Source organism: Chanodichthys erythropterus, chromosome 18 (genome assembly GCF_024489055.1).
Source record: "Chanodichthys erythropterus isolate Z2021 chromosome 18, ASM2448905v1, whole genome shotgun sequence".
Lineage (NCBI taxonomy): Eukaryota > Metazoa > Chordata > Actinopteri > Cypriniformes > Xenocyprididae > Chanodichthys > Chanodichthys erythropterus.
The window spans coordinates 12,306,191-12,325,367 of record NC_090238.1 but is presented as its reverse complement, the minus strand read 5'-3'; the positions used below and the strand labels follow the sequence as shown (position 1 = coordinate 12,325,367).

The following is a 19,177-nucleotide window of genomic DNA, read 5'->3' as shown; positions in this document are numbered from 1 at the left end:
TCGAAACAAAAGATTCGTAAACTTCAATGCTTCATGAAGCAGTGTTTTGAAATCACCCAATACTAGATATTGTTGCATAAAGTCGTAATTTAGGTTTTTAGGTTTTTTTTTTTTTTTGGTGCACAAAAAGTATTCTCGTCGCTTCATAACATTGAAGTTGAACCACTGTAGTCACATGAACTGTTTTAAATATGTCTTTAGTAGCTTTCTGGCCATTGAAAAAAGCCATCGGATTTTATCAAAAATATCTTAATTTGTTCTGAAGATGAACAAAGGTCTTACAGGTGTAGAATGACATGAGGGTGAGTAATTAATGACAGAATGTTTGGGTGAACTAACCCTTTAACCCCCTGGAGCCATGTGGAGTATGTTTTATGCACTTTTTCATCCTCCAATCACTCCCATTATTAAGCTTGGATGAGCCAGGGTATTTTTAATATTTATTATAACCGTGATTTGAGTTTGGCTGAATGAAGGAAGTCTCATACACCTAGGATGGCTTGAGGGTGAGTAAATTATGGGGTATTTTTGTTTTATTTTGGGTAAACTAACCCTTTAAAGGGGATCCTTTACCAAAAAAAAAAAATTAATTATGTCGTCATTTGCTCACCTTGCTATCGTTCCAAAATCGTATAACTTTTTTTCTTCCATGGAACACTAAAGGAGATATTTTGCAGAGTGTTCACGTTGCTCTTTTCCATACAACAAAAACATATAGCATGCATTTAAAAGCACCATAAAAGAAGTCTTCTGAAGACGCTATTCACTGATGTATAATTTTGTATATTCAAGCTTGATGAGTCTCGATCGGTTACAGCGGGGTTTCACAAATTTTTTTGGGGTCAGCCAAACCCCTTTGACTTAAAATATTTAATTGAAGTACACCCTAAGATTAAGTTAATATTTCAATTCAACACATTCATATGTTCCCAGTTCTTTGATATAGGTTAATGGACATGCATGTAAAATACTGTAAAGTATTTCATTTTTTAGTAGTTGTTTTATTTTGATTGCATTTATTTTAATTTTACCTTTTATGGTTTAATCTAATGGCTTTTATCAGTTTGGGAAAACCTGTTGATGTCAAACTTTGCATGATGTGTCTGCATTGATCAGATATTTGTCTTATTTGTGTGAAAACATCTGACGATAAATGCATTAAAACATATTTTCAAACATTTGCTGAATGTTGATGTAACATTCAATTTAATGTTTTTGCACCGAACATAAGCAGAACTCTTTAAAAAAACAAACAAATACATCTTACAGATAAAAACCCTCATTTTAAAGAGACATCTTTATTATTAAGGAGGTTATTTTGTATTCATATCTGTAAGTGATTTATATCATTTGAAATCTGCCAAGTTCACATTTTCTTTTGTTGTTTTGGTTCCTGTGTCTGTTGGGCAATTTTATCACTTCTTCTGTGTGATGGACTGATCACCTGAGTCGTGATTATGATATTCGAGCGCAAGCTTTTTGATGTATTGTGTTATATACATATCAGCACCATTACGGTTTTCACGGTACCTCATTGTGGAGTACAGTGCTTCATTTCACAGGACAAGCACCACACACACAGCCATGAGAGCACCTGTGGGGGAAAAGAAGAATATCCTTCACTCTCAGCTTCATACCTACGTCTATTTTTATGGCTCATTTTGCATGTTCAGGAGGGTGCTACGGGCCGGCTGAATTAGACCCTGGCATTCTTTGCTCCCTACTTTTTTTCCCTTTCTACGGGATTGTAGCTTTTTTTTTTCCCCTCTCCATGACACCCGCTGCAAATGAGCCCTTGGAGGGACCGAGTCTGTGGCTTTAAATGTAGATTTCTGTGGCACCAGTGGCTCTCTGTCACACAAATTGATGAAGCAGATTTATGACGGCTGCTGGGCACAACAAATTAAGTTGACAGTGATGTATGGGGGGCTAATGCCACCATGATCCTTGCATAGCACCACTGGACGCTCTTTGCCTGGCTACACTCTTGTTAGGATCTGTTAGGCAGCCACATAATGAAATTCCACTGACTGATTTGTGTTTTTTTTTCTTTCCTCTCTTTTCTTTCCTCCTTTCCCCCTATATCTCCTTCTCTCTTGTCCTTTATTTTCTTTTCTCCTTTTTTCTTCCCTCTACTCTCTGTGTTCTTCATCTTCAATTCCCAGACTCATCCAAACGCCAGCAAACTGCCCTTGAAGGATGCTTTTACCTTTGACGACTACAGGTTAGTTGAAATGTCCCGCCATGTTAAAAAAAGTGGAACTTCTCTTCTTTGCTTAGATTCAAAAAAAGAAAAGAGCAGGAAGACGAGCCGTAGGTTGGTTGTAGGGCTACGCGATGGCCTTTAAAAATGAGGCGTTTGTTCTCATTGTTCTTTCATTAGCACCAAATTATCTGTGAAGGAATAATTTATCATTGGTCCCCTTTCATCTTCAGATTGTTGAATATGATGCAAGTCTGTGCTCCCGTTGGGTAATGTGTGAAGAGAATGGAATAGTGTCTTGTCACAGTTAATGTTGTCTTCAGTGGACTTCAAGTTCTTTTTAATAAATTATGTCCAGATTATTTAGACTAGATAAGTAAGACATTTTTTTCCTCTTCTGGACAAATTCAGATCTAAGGTCATTATATTGCCTGATATGCAGGCTAATAAAGCAGCTGTATTCTGTACATTTTAAATCTGAAGTCCACTTGTAATGTAAGGAGAAAATGACCATTTAAATGACCATTTTTCCACCCTCTCTCTGGCCTTAAGATTTAGGAATTTTGTATGCAATTGACCCCTGTTTTGATTAGTTAATTTTTGCATGTGAAATGAGTATCAACACTGTCTATTCAGAATACTAAAGGCCATGGTGTGTAAACATGGGCAGTGATGCACTAAAGTCCACAAGAAATCAATATTGACCCCATTTACTTTGTTATTTACACACACATTACTAAACAATTAGTTTACAGAAAAAATTAGTTGTCTTCGTAATCAGAATATCCTTAAAGGATTAGTTCACTTCAGAATTAACATTTCCTGATAATTTACTCAACCCATGTCATCCAAGATGTTTATATCTTTGTTTTTTCAGTTGAAAAGAAATTGTGGCTTTTGAGAAAAACATTCCAGGATTTTTCTCCATATATATATATATATATATATTTTTTTTTTTAGAAAATAACCCATCGTTTCACTAGACAAGACCCTTATTCCTCGTCTAGATCGTGTAGAACCCTTTGAAGCTGCATTTAAACTGCAATTTGGACTTTCAACCTCTTGGTAGCTATTGAAGTCCGCTATATGGAGAAAAGTCCTGGAATATAATAATGTCCATAATTTCTTTTCAACTAAAGAAAAACATAAACATCTTGGATGACATGGGGGTGATTAAATTATCAGGAAATTTTATTTCTGAAGTGATCTAATCCTTTAACCACCCCCTCCAACCATCAGTCTGCTGCGAACAAGAGATGGTGAGGAGTTCCCCCTCCCCCCATCTTATTCAATATTCAATTTCACATCACAATACTGAAGTAAAATCGGTCGCAACTTCCAATTCCCATCGACTTTGAAAGGTTGTGATGTAAATACCATGAAGATATTATCTAAATTACTTGTTTTTGCAGCTTAGTGTCCATACTAGTGATCGACCGATGTATCGGTTTACCGATATTTTTCCCGATATTTAAGCATTTTTCCATAATCGGGTATCGGTTTTGTAATATCGGATTCACCGATTTACGGCGCCATCTTGTAGCCGTTTTGAGACTTCCTCCGTCTGAGGAGATCAGTCAACAACAACTCAGTGCACAGGTAAAGTATATGTTCTACTTGGTTTGCTTTAATTAATCAACTTTATTTAACATAACAGACATGCACTAATGAGATCTGAGACATAAATTCCTGATATAGTTAATTTATGCAGCTTGTTTCTAAACAATTGAGACGAACTCATTGAGTCACGTAGTGTAATTCGTCATGTCCTGCCCCAATAAAGACGTAACTTTACATGAATTAAATAAAACAGACGTGAACGAGTGCATGTTGAAAATAAAAGCGCTGAATATAATTCTCTATCTATCTGTTGTATTTGGTCACCATTAGTCTAGAAGAAAAAGTTCGTTCATATTGCTTAGCAACTGACGGATGATCAGGAGGCTTAAGCACGGCCACTGATTGAAACTTTTACAAGATTATCTTGTTTAAACACCCTAGATTATATTATCATTTACTACATAACAATTATTTCGCTAATACACATATAAATATAGCCTACCGCTTTATGGAAATTAATTATTTATTATCTCCATGCGCGATCGCGGTTGATTAAGTTATAGTCAAACAGCACTTTGTCAGTTGGCATTTCAAGATTTAACGTTAGATTAAATTTAGATCATAAAATGCCAACTGACAAGTGCTGTTTAACTTTATTCGATTATAAATTCATTTGAATTACTACATAACCATTATTTAGTTAATAAAAATCTAAATAAATGCAGCTCTGTGGAAATTATTTAGTATCTCCACACGCGATCGCGGTTGAGTAGCCCAATTTATAGTTTTGTGTAAATGCATAGATAAGTTACAGCACTTTGTCAGAAAGCATTTCATGATCTAGACCGACAAAACATAATAATTAATAACACTAGTTGGAAAATGCAATGATGTATGCTGTTTTGTTTGTTACTTTCCTGACAATGTTATATATTCCAGCTAATATTATTCAGTAAATTTTTTTTTTTTTTTTTTTTTTGTATGCAAGGAGGGAGTGACTGTTATAAATAAAATGGTTTGTTCAGCTCATTTGTGTTGTAATAATTGTCAAAAACAGAAGTATAATAGTAAATAAATATCGGTTCTGCATATCGGTTATCGGGTACATAAACATGCAAATAATCGGTATCGGTTATAAAAAATCAATATCGGTCGATCACTAGTCCATACATGTTATGGGTAGACTGGAAAAAGAATTTTGTGTTATTAATTATAACATAGATATACATTAAACTCTTTGATTTTAAAGGGTTAGTTTACCCAAAAATGAAATATCTGTCATTTAATTATTCACCCTCATGTTGTTCCAAACCCGTAAGACCTTTGTTCATCTTCAGAACACAAATTAAGATATTTTTGATAAAATCCGATGGCTCAGTGAGGCCTGCATTGCCAACAAAACAATTAACACGTTCAGATACCCAGAAAGGTAGTAAAGACATATTTAAAACATGTGACTACTGTGGTTCAACCTAAATGTTATGAAGCGATAAGAATACTTTTTGTGACTTTATTCAACAATATCTAGTGATTGGCGATTTCAAAACACTGCTTTATGAAGATTCAAAGCTTTGCGACTCTTTTGATTCGAATCAGTGGTTCGGAGCGTGTATCAAATTGCCAAAGTCACGTGATTTCAGTAAACGAGGCTTTGTTACGTCATAAGTGTTTCGAAATGTTTTGAAATTTCAATAGTTCACGTGACTTTGGCAGTTTGATACACGCTCCGAACCACTGATTCGAATCAAAAGAGTCGCAAAGCTTTGAATCTTCATAAAGCAGTGTTTTGAAATCGCCCATCACTAGATATTGTTGAATAAAGTCGTTATTTAAGTATAAGTATTCTCAACACTTCATAACATTAAAGTTGAACCACTATAGTCTTTTAAATGTCTTTAGTAGCTTTCTCGGCATCTGAAAGTGTTAATTGTCTTGCTGTCAATGCAGGTCTCACTGAGTCATCGGATTTTATCAAAAATATCTTAATTTGTGTTCCGAAGATGAACGAAGGTCTTACAGGTGTGGAACAACATGAGGGTGAGTATTTAATGACAGAAATTTCATTTTTGGGTGAACTAACCCTTTTAAAAGAGCAAGAGGATTCCTGTTTTCTATTATATTTACATTTTAAGATGTACAGCAATTTTAGTAGTGTTTTGAATCTGTAATGGAGCAAAACCATTTGTATATCAGGTGGGCAGTGTCTTCTGTGATGACTCGTCAAAACCAGATTCCCACAGCAGACGGAAGTCGGGTCACACTGGCCCTCATCCCTCTCTGGGACATGTGCAACCACACCAATGGCCTGGTGAGTCCGCAGCACTGCTGCAAAACCCATATAGAGCTACCCATCAAATCATTTATGGGTAGCAGAAGGTTTTTGCAGTTCAGTTCAGCCATTTAAATGTATGTATATATTCCTGCACGATATGGATGTTTACAGTGCTTTCACTTGTATTGCAATCCTGAAGTACAGAGGGGAAAAAACATTTACTTTTAAGGAATGCGGGAGCAAGGTCTAATGTGATTTTTCGGTAGATTATGCCTTCATCCCAAGGGATCTTTTATATTTATTTTGGATAATTTGTCTTTGATTGTGCTCAGCAGCTCTTGCCACAGAGCAATATATCGCCTCCGTTCATATGACTGTAATGCACTTATATCTTAAAATGAAGTTTTGTTTCAAATTATCATGTGCACTGAAAATCACGGTCATTAAAATGTGTAATGAAATGTTTTTCTGGTAATCCCCTGGTTAAGGTTTAATAAAAACATATTGTATGTTTGGTAGCAGTGTTTTTCATACAATTTACTCAGTTTATTTGATTTAGTTGATTTTTCTGAAGATTTTGAGAGATTTAATGGTGAAGGATTGTATTTGTTAAGGGTGAGAAATTTTAGTAAGTTGGCTCTATAACCATTAATTAGTGCCATTAATTTGTAGTTTTGTCCTGTTGATTTGTTTCATTTTATCTTTTTCCCACCCACAGAAGTATTTCATGAAATAGCCTTGCAGTTTTGGTTCCTAATTGTTTGTATTTAACATTTAAAGATTCTTGTTATTCTTTAAAAATAATTAAAGATTTAAAAGAAGAATTAAAGATAAATGATTAAAGATTATTTGTATTTAACACATTTTATACATTTTAAAGTAGGGAAAAACCCAGAAAGGTACAGGTTGTTAGTTGACTCGAGTTCTGTTTTACACCTGATATTAATTATATCTGTCTCCAGTGATCTGGTAACAAATGGACTGTGAAGGTGTAAACGTGGTCGAAAATGTTTTTATCACTCAAATTACATTCAGGGAGCACATTTCATTTGTAGTTTAAGCACTAATGGGTTTTTATGTATTTATTCCATTCAACGCTTAAGCATAATTCCCTACAAAAAGCAGTAACAATGCCAACACTGGAACTGAGAAAAGTTAAAAATGAATTTTCCATTTGTTCATGTGAAATATCATTTTGTGTTTGTGGTCTCATATTTCTTATCCATGTTAAAAACATTTTTTGGATCCATTGATTATTAGAAAGTTCAGAAGAACTGCTTTTATTGTAAAATAATTTTTTGTAAAGATGTGAAAGTCTTTACTGACACTTTTGATCAATTTAATGCATCCTTGCTGAAAAAAGTATTCATTTCTTTTTAAAAGATATATATATATACACTAGGGGTTGCATGACTGATTTCTGCTAGTCGATTTCTTATCAAAACAATACTCGAGTTACTCGACTACTCGTGGTTCGTGCTACTGTAAATGAAGACATGAAATAGTTCTTATCAGTAAATGTTTATTAATTCATAGCCTAATGCAACAATTATAAGTAAACTCTCAAAACATGATAATTATGACATTACATATTTTAATTTTCATGTAACAGAGTAAAGCCAAATAAACCCGCGATAACCCGGGTTGTGTCAACAGACGATGATCATGTATCAACAATAGCCAGAGATATTGTCAAAAGCATAAAATATTGGCAATATTAAGAGGATTTGGTGTTTGCAATTAATGAAGGTCTTCTAATCTATTATTATTACTATTAGATTAAGCTACTTTTATTATTAAATAATATTAATAAATTTGCCCCGCAATAATTTCATAGCGCATCACCACATAACTGACGTGCTGTAAGGATAATAAAAGATTAGGCTATTAGCTCCTCTTTGAAAATGTTTTAAATTTATAGGCCTATAATTAAAATTATTAATAGTCTATAATATTGACTGCAGTCATCAATGAAAATTAAGAGCTACTTCAAGCACTGACAACTGACAAAAATACAACCTGTTTAACACAAAATACTATTAGTCTCATTTGTTTCACTATATGTATGGCCACAAGAGAGATAATGGAATAAATTAAGACCATTATATACGGTTATCAGCATATTATGTTGAAATTCGTCTCTGAGAGAATATGCTCCGTTAATGCAGCATCAGGCAGCTCCGTCACTTTTTATTTTCACTTTGAATAGCCTACTAACCGAGGTTAAGCTTTCACCGGCATAACTCTTGTGCAAAGTTTGCACGTTGCTTCTTGTGTGTAATATCCATTGGCTCCCCTTTTTGGTTTAAAACGGACATATTTACAATATTGTGACGTATCTCTCTTTTTTTAATTCATTTATGGTTAATGCACGCTCAAGTAGTCGATTGTTTCTGACAGCGCCGACTAGTGGTTGAAGTAGTCGATCTCTCGACTACTCGAGTAGTCGATGCAAGCCCTAATATACACAGATGTACGCATATAGCTCATATATATACACACATATATATATATATATATATATATATACACACATACACACACATATAAAATATATATATATAAAATATATACAAAATATATACCTGAATCAGTATCTTGTATGAATATACCTCAAGAATACATGACGTGACTCAAATGTAACAAGACTTTTTCTGTTCTGCTCTAGATTACGACCGGCTACAATCTAGAGGATGACCGATGCGAATGCGTAGCTCTCAAAGACTACAAAGAGGGCGAACAGGTGAGTTTTACAACGCCGTCACAAGAGTTCAACCATCTTCAGGTCACAATTCGGATGATCATTGGTCTTTTACAGCAGAAATATGTTGGACAATTTCACATCTCTCCATGTGACTGACAAAAATCAGTGTGTGGATTTTGTGCCATGCACCGTCCACCTAATGCACTTGTACATTTTCAATTTCTATTCATGCACTCTCACCTCGTGCTATTGCTCTATGCTTGTGCGTCCGTGATGCATTTATCAGCCAGCGGCCATTACGAAGGCCCGGGGGTAATATCAGAGCAGAGGCATTCAGATCCAGCCATGGGGAGAGCGGATATGCGGGGCACACAGTGACAAGCCAGGTATACACCCCCTCTCTCTCCAGAATGTGAATTATTTGATAAGATTCGCAGAGACAGCCAGTGGAAGAAGAAAGAGAGTGCGGGGGCCAGCGTGTGGGACTCGGACAAGCGTTGGGGGGAGTAGGAGGGGCCGTTTCGGGAGTGTCGCTCCGTACAGAGCCGTTTGATCCCTGATTCCTGCTGCTGATTTCGCACTGGGCCGGAACTCGCTGTGGAGAGGCTGAGGACTGGATTGAACTGTGCTTCTCTTTCGCCCCTTTCTTTCTCTCTAGCACTATGTTTTATCTCTCTCTCTCACACACTCTCTCTCTGCACAGCAGTATCTGTAAATTTTGTGGATGTATTGTTGAGGGAAAGACGTGAACGATGTTTTGGAAGGCCGGTAGTTGTGGGAAGGAAGTACTAAAAGGTCTAAATTGCTACTGTGTATCCATTCCCATAGACCTGTGCGTCCAGGTGTCCATGTCTAAGCAATATGCCAATTATGCTTTATTGCAGTAATGTCGAATTACAGTGGTCTTCCCCTTTTTCCTCAGATCTACATATTCTATGGTACAAGATCCAATGCAGAGTTTGTGATCCACAACGGTTTCTTCTTTGAGGACAACGCACACGACCGTGTGAAAATTAAGCTGGGTGTGAGCAAGAGCGAGCGTTTGTATGCTATGAAGGCCGAGGTTCTGGCACGTGCAGGGATTCCTGCGTGAGTATCCTGTACAGAAATTACATCCAGCGCACATGTTGAAATTGGTAAAAAAAAATGTTTAGGGAAATGAAAGGGAGTTTTATTTTTTATTCTCTCAATAGCCTACGAAAGTAAAAAGTTAAATAATAAATGTTTATAATTTGGATATAAACACTGATATCTATAGAGTAAATCACCTTTTGAAAGTAACTTGACGCTTCAAATAAATATTGTATCAATTACATTGTTACACCAGTAGGTGGCGACTGTTAAAAATTTATTTTTCATTCAATCATTAATTCAAGAAATTCATCCAGTAATGAAACATGTGACGTCTTTTATGAGTGTCACTGAATTTATCTAAATTCTCTTAAAATTATTTATTTATTCTCTCAATAGCCTATAAAAGTAAAAAATAATAATTCATTCAAATTAATTAAATGCATATATTTTAAATGGACTGCAGCAACTAACATTTTGTCAGAACCTTTTAATTTACATGTTATTTTGTTTAATTGTCTGTTCAGAATCGTGGGAGAATTGATGTCTATTTAAAAAAAAAAAAAAAAAAAAAAAGTGATTCTCAATTTCCAGAGTCTTGCAGCTCATTGAGTAGAAACAGCATCATAACTTCATGTGATGAAACATGTTGTAAGAAGGAGGAGGAGACACCAACTCATTAATCGGGTACTCTTTAATTTCTGGGAAACAAACAAAACAAATATAAAATCAGCATTTGTTGTTATTATTATTATTATTTCAGAGAATTCTTATATTAGAAAAGAATCACATATTTAGATAGCAGTGTGTTTTTTTTTTGTTTTGTTTTTTATGGCAACACCATCAAATCAAAACATTTTATGAAATGATAAACATCTCATTTCAACCTTTTAAACCATTGTTTAAGAAAAGGGAAGAGTCAAAATTATTATATAGGCCTATTCTAGATGCATTATTATAAAATCATTTTGATTTTTAGAATGCACATTAGCTCAATTTCCCTTAAAACTGAATTCACCTTTAAATATGATTAATAATTGATTTTCAAAGCACTAAACTAAGAGGTCACCATCCAAAACATTCTACAGTTTTCCTTGACCTGAGGACAAATGTATTTAAAAGGTTTGTGTGACCTGTTAAATTCTGCATGTACTGTACCACATATCCAGTTTCCTATCCAGTGTATTTAATTTGGCCAAAATCAAATTTATTAATTTGTCATTTTCTCCAAGCCTAGATTCTGTTGAATGAACATGTTTGTGCCACACACAATTCATAAATGTTGTTCATTGACTTCATGTGCCTGACTTGATGCTTAAGAAATTGTTTGGAGAAAACATGAAATATGTGTAATGTTACAGATTATAGAAGAGTTTATATTTAAATTAATCTAAAAAGTCATTGAAATAAAAAAATAAAAACTAGAGTCCCCACCGTGAATCTCAACCATTTCCAGCCCTGATTATAACTATTTTCCAAGAGAATAGGAAGTTTAAATAGGCATTTAAAGACTTGTTACAAAAATTGGTAATCAAGTTTTAGTTTAATGAGAATTTTTGGTAACACTTTATTTTAGTGTCCTTGTTAAACGTTGCATGTAGTTACTGTCTTATGCATAATTACATACAATTAACCCTAAACCAAACCCTAATCCTAAACCTAACCCTATAGCAAGTACATGTAGTTAATTATTATTACTGAGTACTTGAATAATGAATAACTACACTGTAACATGGACTATTTAATAATAAAAACCAAAACTAAAAAAACACATTTTTTGGTAAATGTGTAAGATATTCTCATGTTAACATCCGATCCAGTCCTAGACATCTCAGTAGTGAGTTATACTGCTGCAAGAATCATCATCCAGGTGTAACATAATTACAGTCCTGTGAAACCTCTTCTATTGTGGTGTAATACTATCAGTGAACTTTCTTTCACACAGATCAATATCCTTGAAGTCTCAAAAACAAAATGCACACAGGCCCATATGAAATTACCTTTTGATTCAGGTCAGAGTCAAGATGCTTCTTTTCATCCTGCTATAAGTCAGACAGGAAGAGGCCATAGATATGCTCCAGTAATTAAACGGTAAATTATAAATGATTGAGAGTGTTTTTAAAAATGCATCAGGTTCGGTGGCCTCTCATCCCTTCAGATCAATCAGTTGTCATGCGACGGGGAGCAGCGCCTCGGTCTCTTGCAGGCAGGAGGCTTCCATTAGCACCTGCCCGTTCCGTTGGAGTTAATTGGGGTTTAATTTGAGAGAGGTGGGGGGGAAGTCAGTTGGTGTAACACCCAGCTTTGAACCCTCTCCGGTTCTTCTCCTCCTCAGGTCCAGTATCTTTGCCCTGCACTGCAGCGAGCCGCCCATATCTGCTCAGCTCCTGGCCTTCCTGCGTGTCTTCTGCATGACTGAAGGTAAGTATCTTTGTTTGTCCTGATACCATCAAGCCTGCCACTAAGGTACACCTGTGGGCCATAAAACAGGAAGTGAGATGCCTTATTCCATATGACATTCTTATACTAAACTAGATAGGACAACGGACCCTAAACAAGTGCCCCTCAGGTGTTTAATTGATCAAGACAGTGTGGCAGATGTGTGGAAGGACTGATCCAGAGACAGTGAAATATTTATTAGCATCCATGTAGAAGAAGTTTTTGTCATAAATCCCATAAAGCAAGGCCATGTCCTCTGGCAAGACCTCTTAAGTCTGAGCTGATACATTATTCAGAATTTTTATGTTAATTTTTAAACTAAGCGCAGCCCCTGTGCTGGGGGCTTCTATTTTACTGGTGTGACAGGATTCAGCGGTGTGCGCGTGCGAAGCACTCGTTCGGCAAGCCCTTTCATCTCGTTAGCAGCCGTGTAATCATACCTTACATAATCGTCGCAGATCAGACCTGCCAGCTCACTAGCACAGCAGATTACTCCCTTAACCAGAGAGGTGTGCATTTCTGATTGCAGAGGAACTCAGGGACTACCTGGTGGGCGATCACGCCATCAACAAGATCTTCACCCTGGGCAACACTGAATTCCCTGTCAGCTGGGAGAACGAAATCAAGCTGTGGACGTTCCTGGAAACACGGGCTGCGCTGCTTCTCAAAACCTACAAGACGAGCTCAGAGGTGCTGGAACAATGTCAACCAATTTTTTCACCCAAATATTCCTAAGCATCTTTAAGTTGTTTAAACATTTTAATCACATAGGGAACAAAGGTAGCATCATTCTAATATGCTAAGTTACGGCTCTAGAAACATTTCTTATTATCGGTTACACTTTATTTCAAAAGTACACTTTAGACATTCTACTAACTATATAAGTAACTTTGAAATACATGTCAACTAAAGCCCTATTTGGACGGGACTAGTTTTCATAGAGGATGTTAGAGAAATTTGTGTTTCACAGGCATACTTTGATTTTAATCCTGTCTTAATCTGCCATCTATGTTTTTTTTTTTGTTTGTTTTGTTTTTTTGTTTGTTTGTTTGTTTTTCCTCACACACCCTTGGTAAAAATTCCAGGACAAATTACCTGCTGTTTTTTGGGAAATTCAACAGTCCTCTGAGAAATCTATTCCTGTCCAGATGCTAATATGTGATTGCCGATATTGTATATTAACTAGGGCTGCCCCCTAATATTCCGCTAATCATTAGTCGACTAGAAAAGGCTTAGTCAACCAAAAATGTAGTGCTGGGCGGTATGACCAAAAATTTATATCATGGTATTTTTCAAAATTATATCCGTTTCACGGTATATGACGGTATTTTTTTCCCCCTATGCATGACCGGGCATTAGCCACATTTTCTACTGATCGAGAGAGAAAATACTGCAGTAGATTGACCTAGAATGCCCTGTTTTACTGTCATGATGATTGAATATTGTAGAAAAATTCAACCCTAGAGTTAATTCAGGTATACAAAGCCCCACAAAATGAGGCTGCCCCACAAAAACACAGTCCTGCAACACACTCATTACATGGTCATATTTTAATATTCATAGAGATAAAAAAAAAAAAAAAAAAAAGTTGAGCATTTTAAAAATCTAACCATATATAACAACAAACTGCCAAAACGAGGGAGAAACGCGTAAGAACATTTAAACTGTCTAAAGATATTTTCAGTACATTTAAGAGCACTACAGTCTCAAGTGACACATGCAAGTTTAACACAGAAAGAATAAAGCAGTTACATTTTTGCCCAGTCTATTTATTAACTTACATCGTCTTCTGTGTAGCAGAATAACCCATCGTGTCATCGCGGTCGTGATCAGACGTACAGTTTAATGTCTTTTGCATAACGTTACATTTCATTTGAAGAAGATGTGATGAAATATGTGCGCATACACGCTGCTGGTTCAGCAGCTCTCTCGCGCGCGCTGCGTGTAGTTTGAATGCGCGTGACAATCGCATGTGATATATCGCCCAGCCCTATGCTTTTGTAAAATAAAGAACAAACATAATGAGCTTTCTACCGTCTGGGTTTAAGCACGTAAAAAAATAAACCAAAACACAAGCCCGGTTTCACGGTTAAAACTAAGCCAGGATTAGGCCTTAGTTCAGTTAGGGCATTTAAGTAGCTTTTATAAACATGCCCTAGAAAAAACATTAACTGTTGTGCATCTTGAGACAAAACAATGGCACTGACATATTTTCACAAATTAAGATATTTTTGTTGAAATCCAATGGCTCAGTGAGTCCTTAATAGGGAGCAATGACACTTCCTCTCTCAAGATCCATTAATGTACTAAAAACATATTTAAATCAGTTCATGTGAGTACAGTGGTTCAATATTAACATTATAAAGCGATGAGAACACTTTTGGTGCACCAAAAAAAAACAAAATAATGACTTATTCAGTGATGGCCGATTTCAAAACACTGCTTCAGGAAGCTTCGGAGCGTTATGAATCTTCTGTGTCAAACCGTCAAACTGCTGAAATCATGTGACTTTGGCGCTCTGAACTGCTGATTCGACATGCTGATTCATAATGCTCCGAAGCTTCCTGAAGCAGTGTTTTGAAATTGACACTTTAGGGGCCCTTTCTTGACGATCTAAGTGCATGGTGCAAGTGTGCTTGTCCGAATCCTCTTTTACTAGTTTAACGATGGGGAAAATGGTCGGCTCACCCGGCGCATGGTCTAAAAGGGTTGTCCCTGTTCTCTTAATGAGTAATAGGTGTGTTTTGGGCGTAACATGCAATAAACCAATCAGAATCTCATCTCCCATTCCCTTTAAAAGCCAGTAGCGCTAACCATGGCGGATTCGATATTTACATGGCGGAATTTGCAAGCGGAAAAACGGAAGAAAACATGCATCCGCATGTTGTCACATATTACTTTAAATAACAAAACAAATATTGCACCGTTGACTTTAGACCAGGTTTTTGAGTTGGTCAATGGCGCAGTCTGTTTCAGTTGCTTCAAAATAGTAACGCACCAACAATGCACCTGAACACACCTCGTTTTCAGACCAGCACACACAAATGGGTGCAAATGCATTTGCTATTTAAACAACGTGGTGCTGGACGTGCGTCGGGCTGAAACTATCAAAAAATACTTGCGTTGCACCTGGTGCCACATAGACTGTGGGTCTGTTTATAACCGTATAGAAAACTGCCGAAAATTTTGATACCTGATTTATTTATTTTTTATCCAGCAGTTAATTTGTCACTGATTGGTTAACAATAATGATCATGTTAGCCATTATTTTAAGATCGGCTGTTGTCTTGTTCAGGAGGATCGCTCCATGCTGGAGAAGCCCGACCTGTCCCTGCACTCCCGCATTGCTATAAAGCTACGGCTGGCAGAGAAAGAGATTCTGGAGCGTGCCGTGTCCTGCGGTCGGGCCAAGCGCCTGCACTTCCAGAAGCAGCTGGACGAAGGGACTCCGCTGCCATTGTACGAAGAAAGCGACATCGCCCTTTTGGAGAACGCAGACGCTAAACTCCCAATCATCCTGCGCAAACTGGAAGAAGAAGATGAACATGTTCAGGAGGAGATGACTCTGGCCCAAATCAAGCCAGACGCTGCCTGCCTGGACTCCTCCAAAAGCCCTGTTCTTAACGGACAGTGTAAAGATCTCAATGGTACTCAAGAGGATCCTCCAGAAAGTGATGCGGTGGCGAAAGGGAGCGAGTTTGAGAAGCACGACCTGAGTACCATACGAACTGAAGATGAACCAAGTGATGGTGGCAAATAGTCATGACCAGATTACGGTGGCAATCTTAGTTCCTGCTATTTATTTATTTTTGTTTAAGAGACTCACAAATAGGAGCAAAAGCTTTCTAAACAAAAAAGCAGAGGATTTCAGTTTAAATGTTTTTTTTTTTTGTTTGTTTGTTTGTTTTTTAATAAATGCAGCTTAAGTATGAGCGAGCTCAAGCTATAAAAAGCCTGTTTGTTTTATTTTTTGTTTCGTTTGAGTTTTTAATCAGTGCCACATTTGTTTTCTTTTGTAGTAGCTTCACTTGTGCTGCCAGAAAGGTTCCTGGTAACAAGGTGAGGAAGTAACCAATCATATGGACTCCTGTCTAGATGAAGGCTTGCTCGGACTTCACAAAATGAAAGAAAAAAAAAATATGTATATTGAAGACTTTAACATGGTAACGTTGCCAAGGATGTTTCTGTTTAGTCATCTAAAATGCTGACTTCTCTCTAACCAGCCGTTGCTGTAGATCATGCCAGAAACATGCTTGACGTTTAGTGGCACTTGACAATCATTACTCTTTTATGTTCTGACATTGATCTGGGAAGAGATCATCACTGCTGCACGCTAGTTACTTTACTCGCCTAAACAGTAAGGTTACTGATAAGACTTTAGTCCCAAAACAGTTTTGTTTTTCACACACTTCAGACACAGTCAGTGCGTTCTCAGAGTGAACATTAGTTCCGGTTTTGAATGTCGTAACCTGAACCTGAGGATAAGAGGTTTTTGGTGGTTGTACGGTTACTCTTTGCTGTGAATGTAATTCTAAGTTTGTGTGTTAAAACCATTCACTCTTCAGTATGGTATATATATACTGTATATTCATTTTAATTCTTATGTGCTAATGAGACAAATTTGCAGTTGGAGACTGATCTCGGAGGACTAACTTCTCTTATACTGGATCTTTGGGAAATCTTTTTATTTTTATTTTAACTGATTAAGTATTTTTATTTAAGTATTCACTGCAAACTTCTCTCACATTTGTCATTGAACTATTGTGGTCATCTTTAAGCCTTAAAGAATGTCATTTAGTTGGTTTCCAGATATAGAAATATTGATCCGGGATGAAGACCTTTTGCACTTACAGATGTGCACCTCCCACAAGGCAAAACTCTGTTCCTGTCAAACAACAAAACATTGGGGACTATTAATTAAAGGAATATTTCACCAAAAATGAAACTTCTACCATTATTCACTTACCCAAATGTTTCAAAAATCTGTATTTTGTTTTTGTTTTTTAGTGGACCTTGAATCTGCTTGTGATAACCAAGGGCTGCCACACCAAAAAAGCTTCATGAAAGTGGTCCATACATGCAGCTTGTGCACTATTTCATGTCTTCTGAAGCCATATGATAGCTTTGGGTAAGGAACAGACTGAAATTTAAATCATTATTCACTGATAATCTTGCATCTTTTCCTCACGCAGAACTATTGTATGGTTATTTTTGTTATTTTTTGGAGCTTTACCACTCTTGGTCACTATGAACTGTCAAAGAGATGCAGAACTAATTCTTCAAAACATTATTTCGAAATGAATAAGATCTGAGTTGCATTTTTTTATTTTTTTTATTTTATTTTTATAAATAATCTGATAATATAAATAGCAGAATTCTGGAATAGCATGAGGCTAAGTAAATAATGATGGCTCCATTTTGCTTTTTGGGTGAACATTGTTAAATCTTAAAGGGTTAGTTCACCCAAAAATGAAATTTCTGTCATTTAATTACTCGCCCTCATGTCGTTCCAAACCCGTAAGACCTTTGTTCATCTTCTGAATGCAAATTAAGATATTTTTGATGAAATCCAAGAGTGTTTTTTTTTTTATACAAAACAACGAAATTACCACATTCAAGATTCAGAAAAGTAGTAAAAACACTGTTAAAATAGTCAACGTGACTACAGTGGTTCAACCTTAATGTTATGAAGTGACAACAATACTTTTTGTGCAGAAAAACAAAACAAAAATAACTTAAATTCATCTCTCCCCTGTCACTCGTACGCATTTGACGCAGTGTACGCAGTTTAGCACTTCCGTGTTTATGTCTGAACGCCAACTCATTATTGGCCAACTCATACTCGGCCAATACCGAGTCAGCATTCTGACGTAGAACCTGGAAGCGCTGCAACGAAAACAGACAGGGGAGAGACTAATTTGATGAATAAAGTTTTTTTTTTTTTTTTTTTTTTTTTGTTCTTGCACACACAAAATATTTTCGTCGCTTCATAACATTAAGGTTGAACCACTGTAGTCACATGGACTATTTTAATGATGTCTTTACTACTTTTCTGGACCTTAAATGTGGTGATTTCATTTCTTTTTTTTATTGAGGATAAAAAAACAATGAATGAAGGAAGGTCTTGTGGGTTTGGACCGACAAAAGTGTGAGCACTTAATGACAGAAATTTCATTTTTTGGTGAATGAACCCTTTAAGAGTCTCTACCCAGTCACATGATCCATCTGTAGTGACTTGTATTAGGTGATGAGAAATTAATCGAAATATGCCCACAGTGTTTTGTTGTCCTATTGAAAGTGCATATATTGAAATTGAAACTGCATTACGTTTAAAGTGTTCTGCCCATAAACAGCGCTGTTCAATATACTGTTCAGAATGGTTTATTTTTGTTGAAAGATGTTTGAGTGTATGAAAGTCTGCCGATTGTTCTTGCTGCTTCTGTATATAGATTTATAGCTTTGGAAGGCTAACAGCTTTAATACACTTATTCTCAAATCTTTAACATGATCTAGCCATAAAGAAGACACACGGTGGACTCCTAGTACATCAGTACAACTGTATAGGTAAAAGCCATTAGAGTCTGTCTACAATGACAAGTCCAAGATTAAAGTTGTGTGCATTTTTCACCAGAATCAAAGAAGGTGGAGTGTGCTTTTCTTCAAATCTTTGACCTGTCTATCTGTCTTTAAGAGGGCCTTTTTTAAAAAAAAAAATCCATTAAGAGACATAAGGGCACTCGTCCATTGTCCTTTCATTCTTCGTTTCATTTGAAGGGGGAAAAAAGGTTTTATTTAATGTATTTTTTCATTCTTTGCCCCCCAAGCCCCATTACAAATTTATAAAAGAAACATTATCTTGAATCATTTAATTCGGGGCAATTAAATTTTGAAATTCCACATTCATTATTCATGGGCTTCAAGATAAAAC

The 19,177-nt window shown here is 36.2% G+C and overlaps 1 protein-coding gene across 2 annotated transcripts in view; it reads left to right on the top strand.

Moving 5' to 3' along the window:
- setd3 (SET domain containing 3, actin histidine methyltransferase) overlaps nt 1-18,886 on the top strand; it is a 29,923-nt gene extending 11,037 nt beyond the window's left edge. Inside the window, exons 7-13 of one of the 2 annotated variants that reach the window (XM_067368376.1) lie at nt 2,166-2,224; nt 5,957-6,071; nt 8,704-8,778; nt 9,662-9,828; nt 12,146-12,231; nt 12,779-12,939; nt 15,545-18,886. In XM_067368376.1, coding sequence (XP_067224477.1) covers nt 2,166-2,224; nt 5,957-6,071; nt 8,704-8,778; nt 9,662-9,828; nt 12,146-12,231; nt 12,779-12,939; nt 15,545-16,009 — 1,128 coding nt within the window. In that variant the 3' untranslated portion in view covers nt 16,010-18,886. The remainder of the gene's footprint in view (nt 1-2,165; nt 2,225-5,956; nt 6,072-8,703; nt 8,779-9,661; nt 9,829-12,145; nt 12,232-12,778; nt 12,940-15,544) is intronic. The other variant, XM_067368377.1, reaches the window with a different exon arrangement.
- Nucleotides 18,887-19,177: the final 291 nt, after the last annotated feature.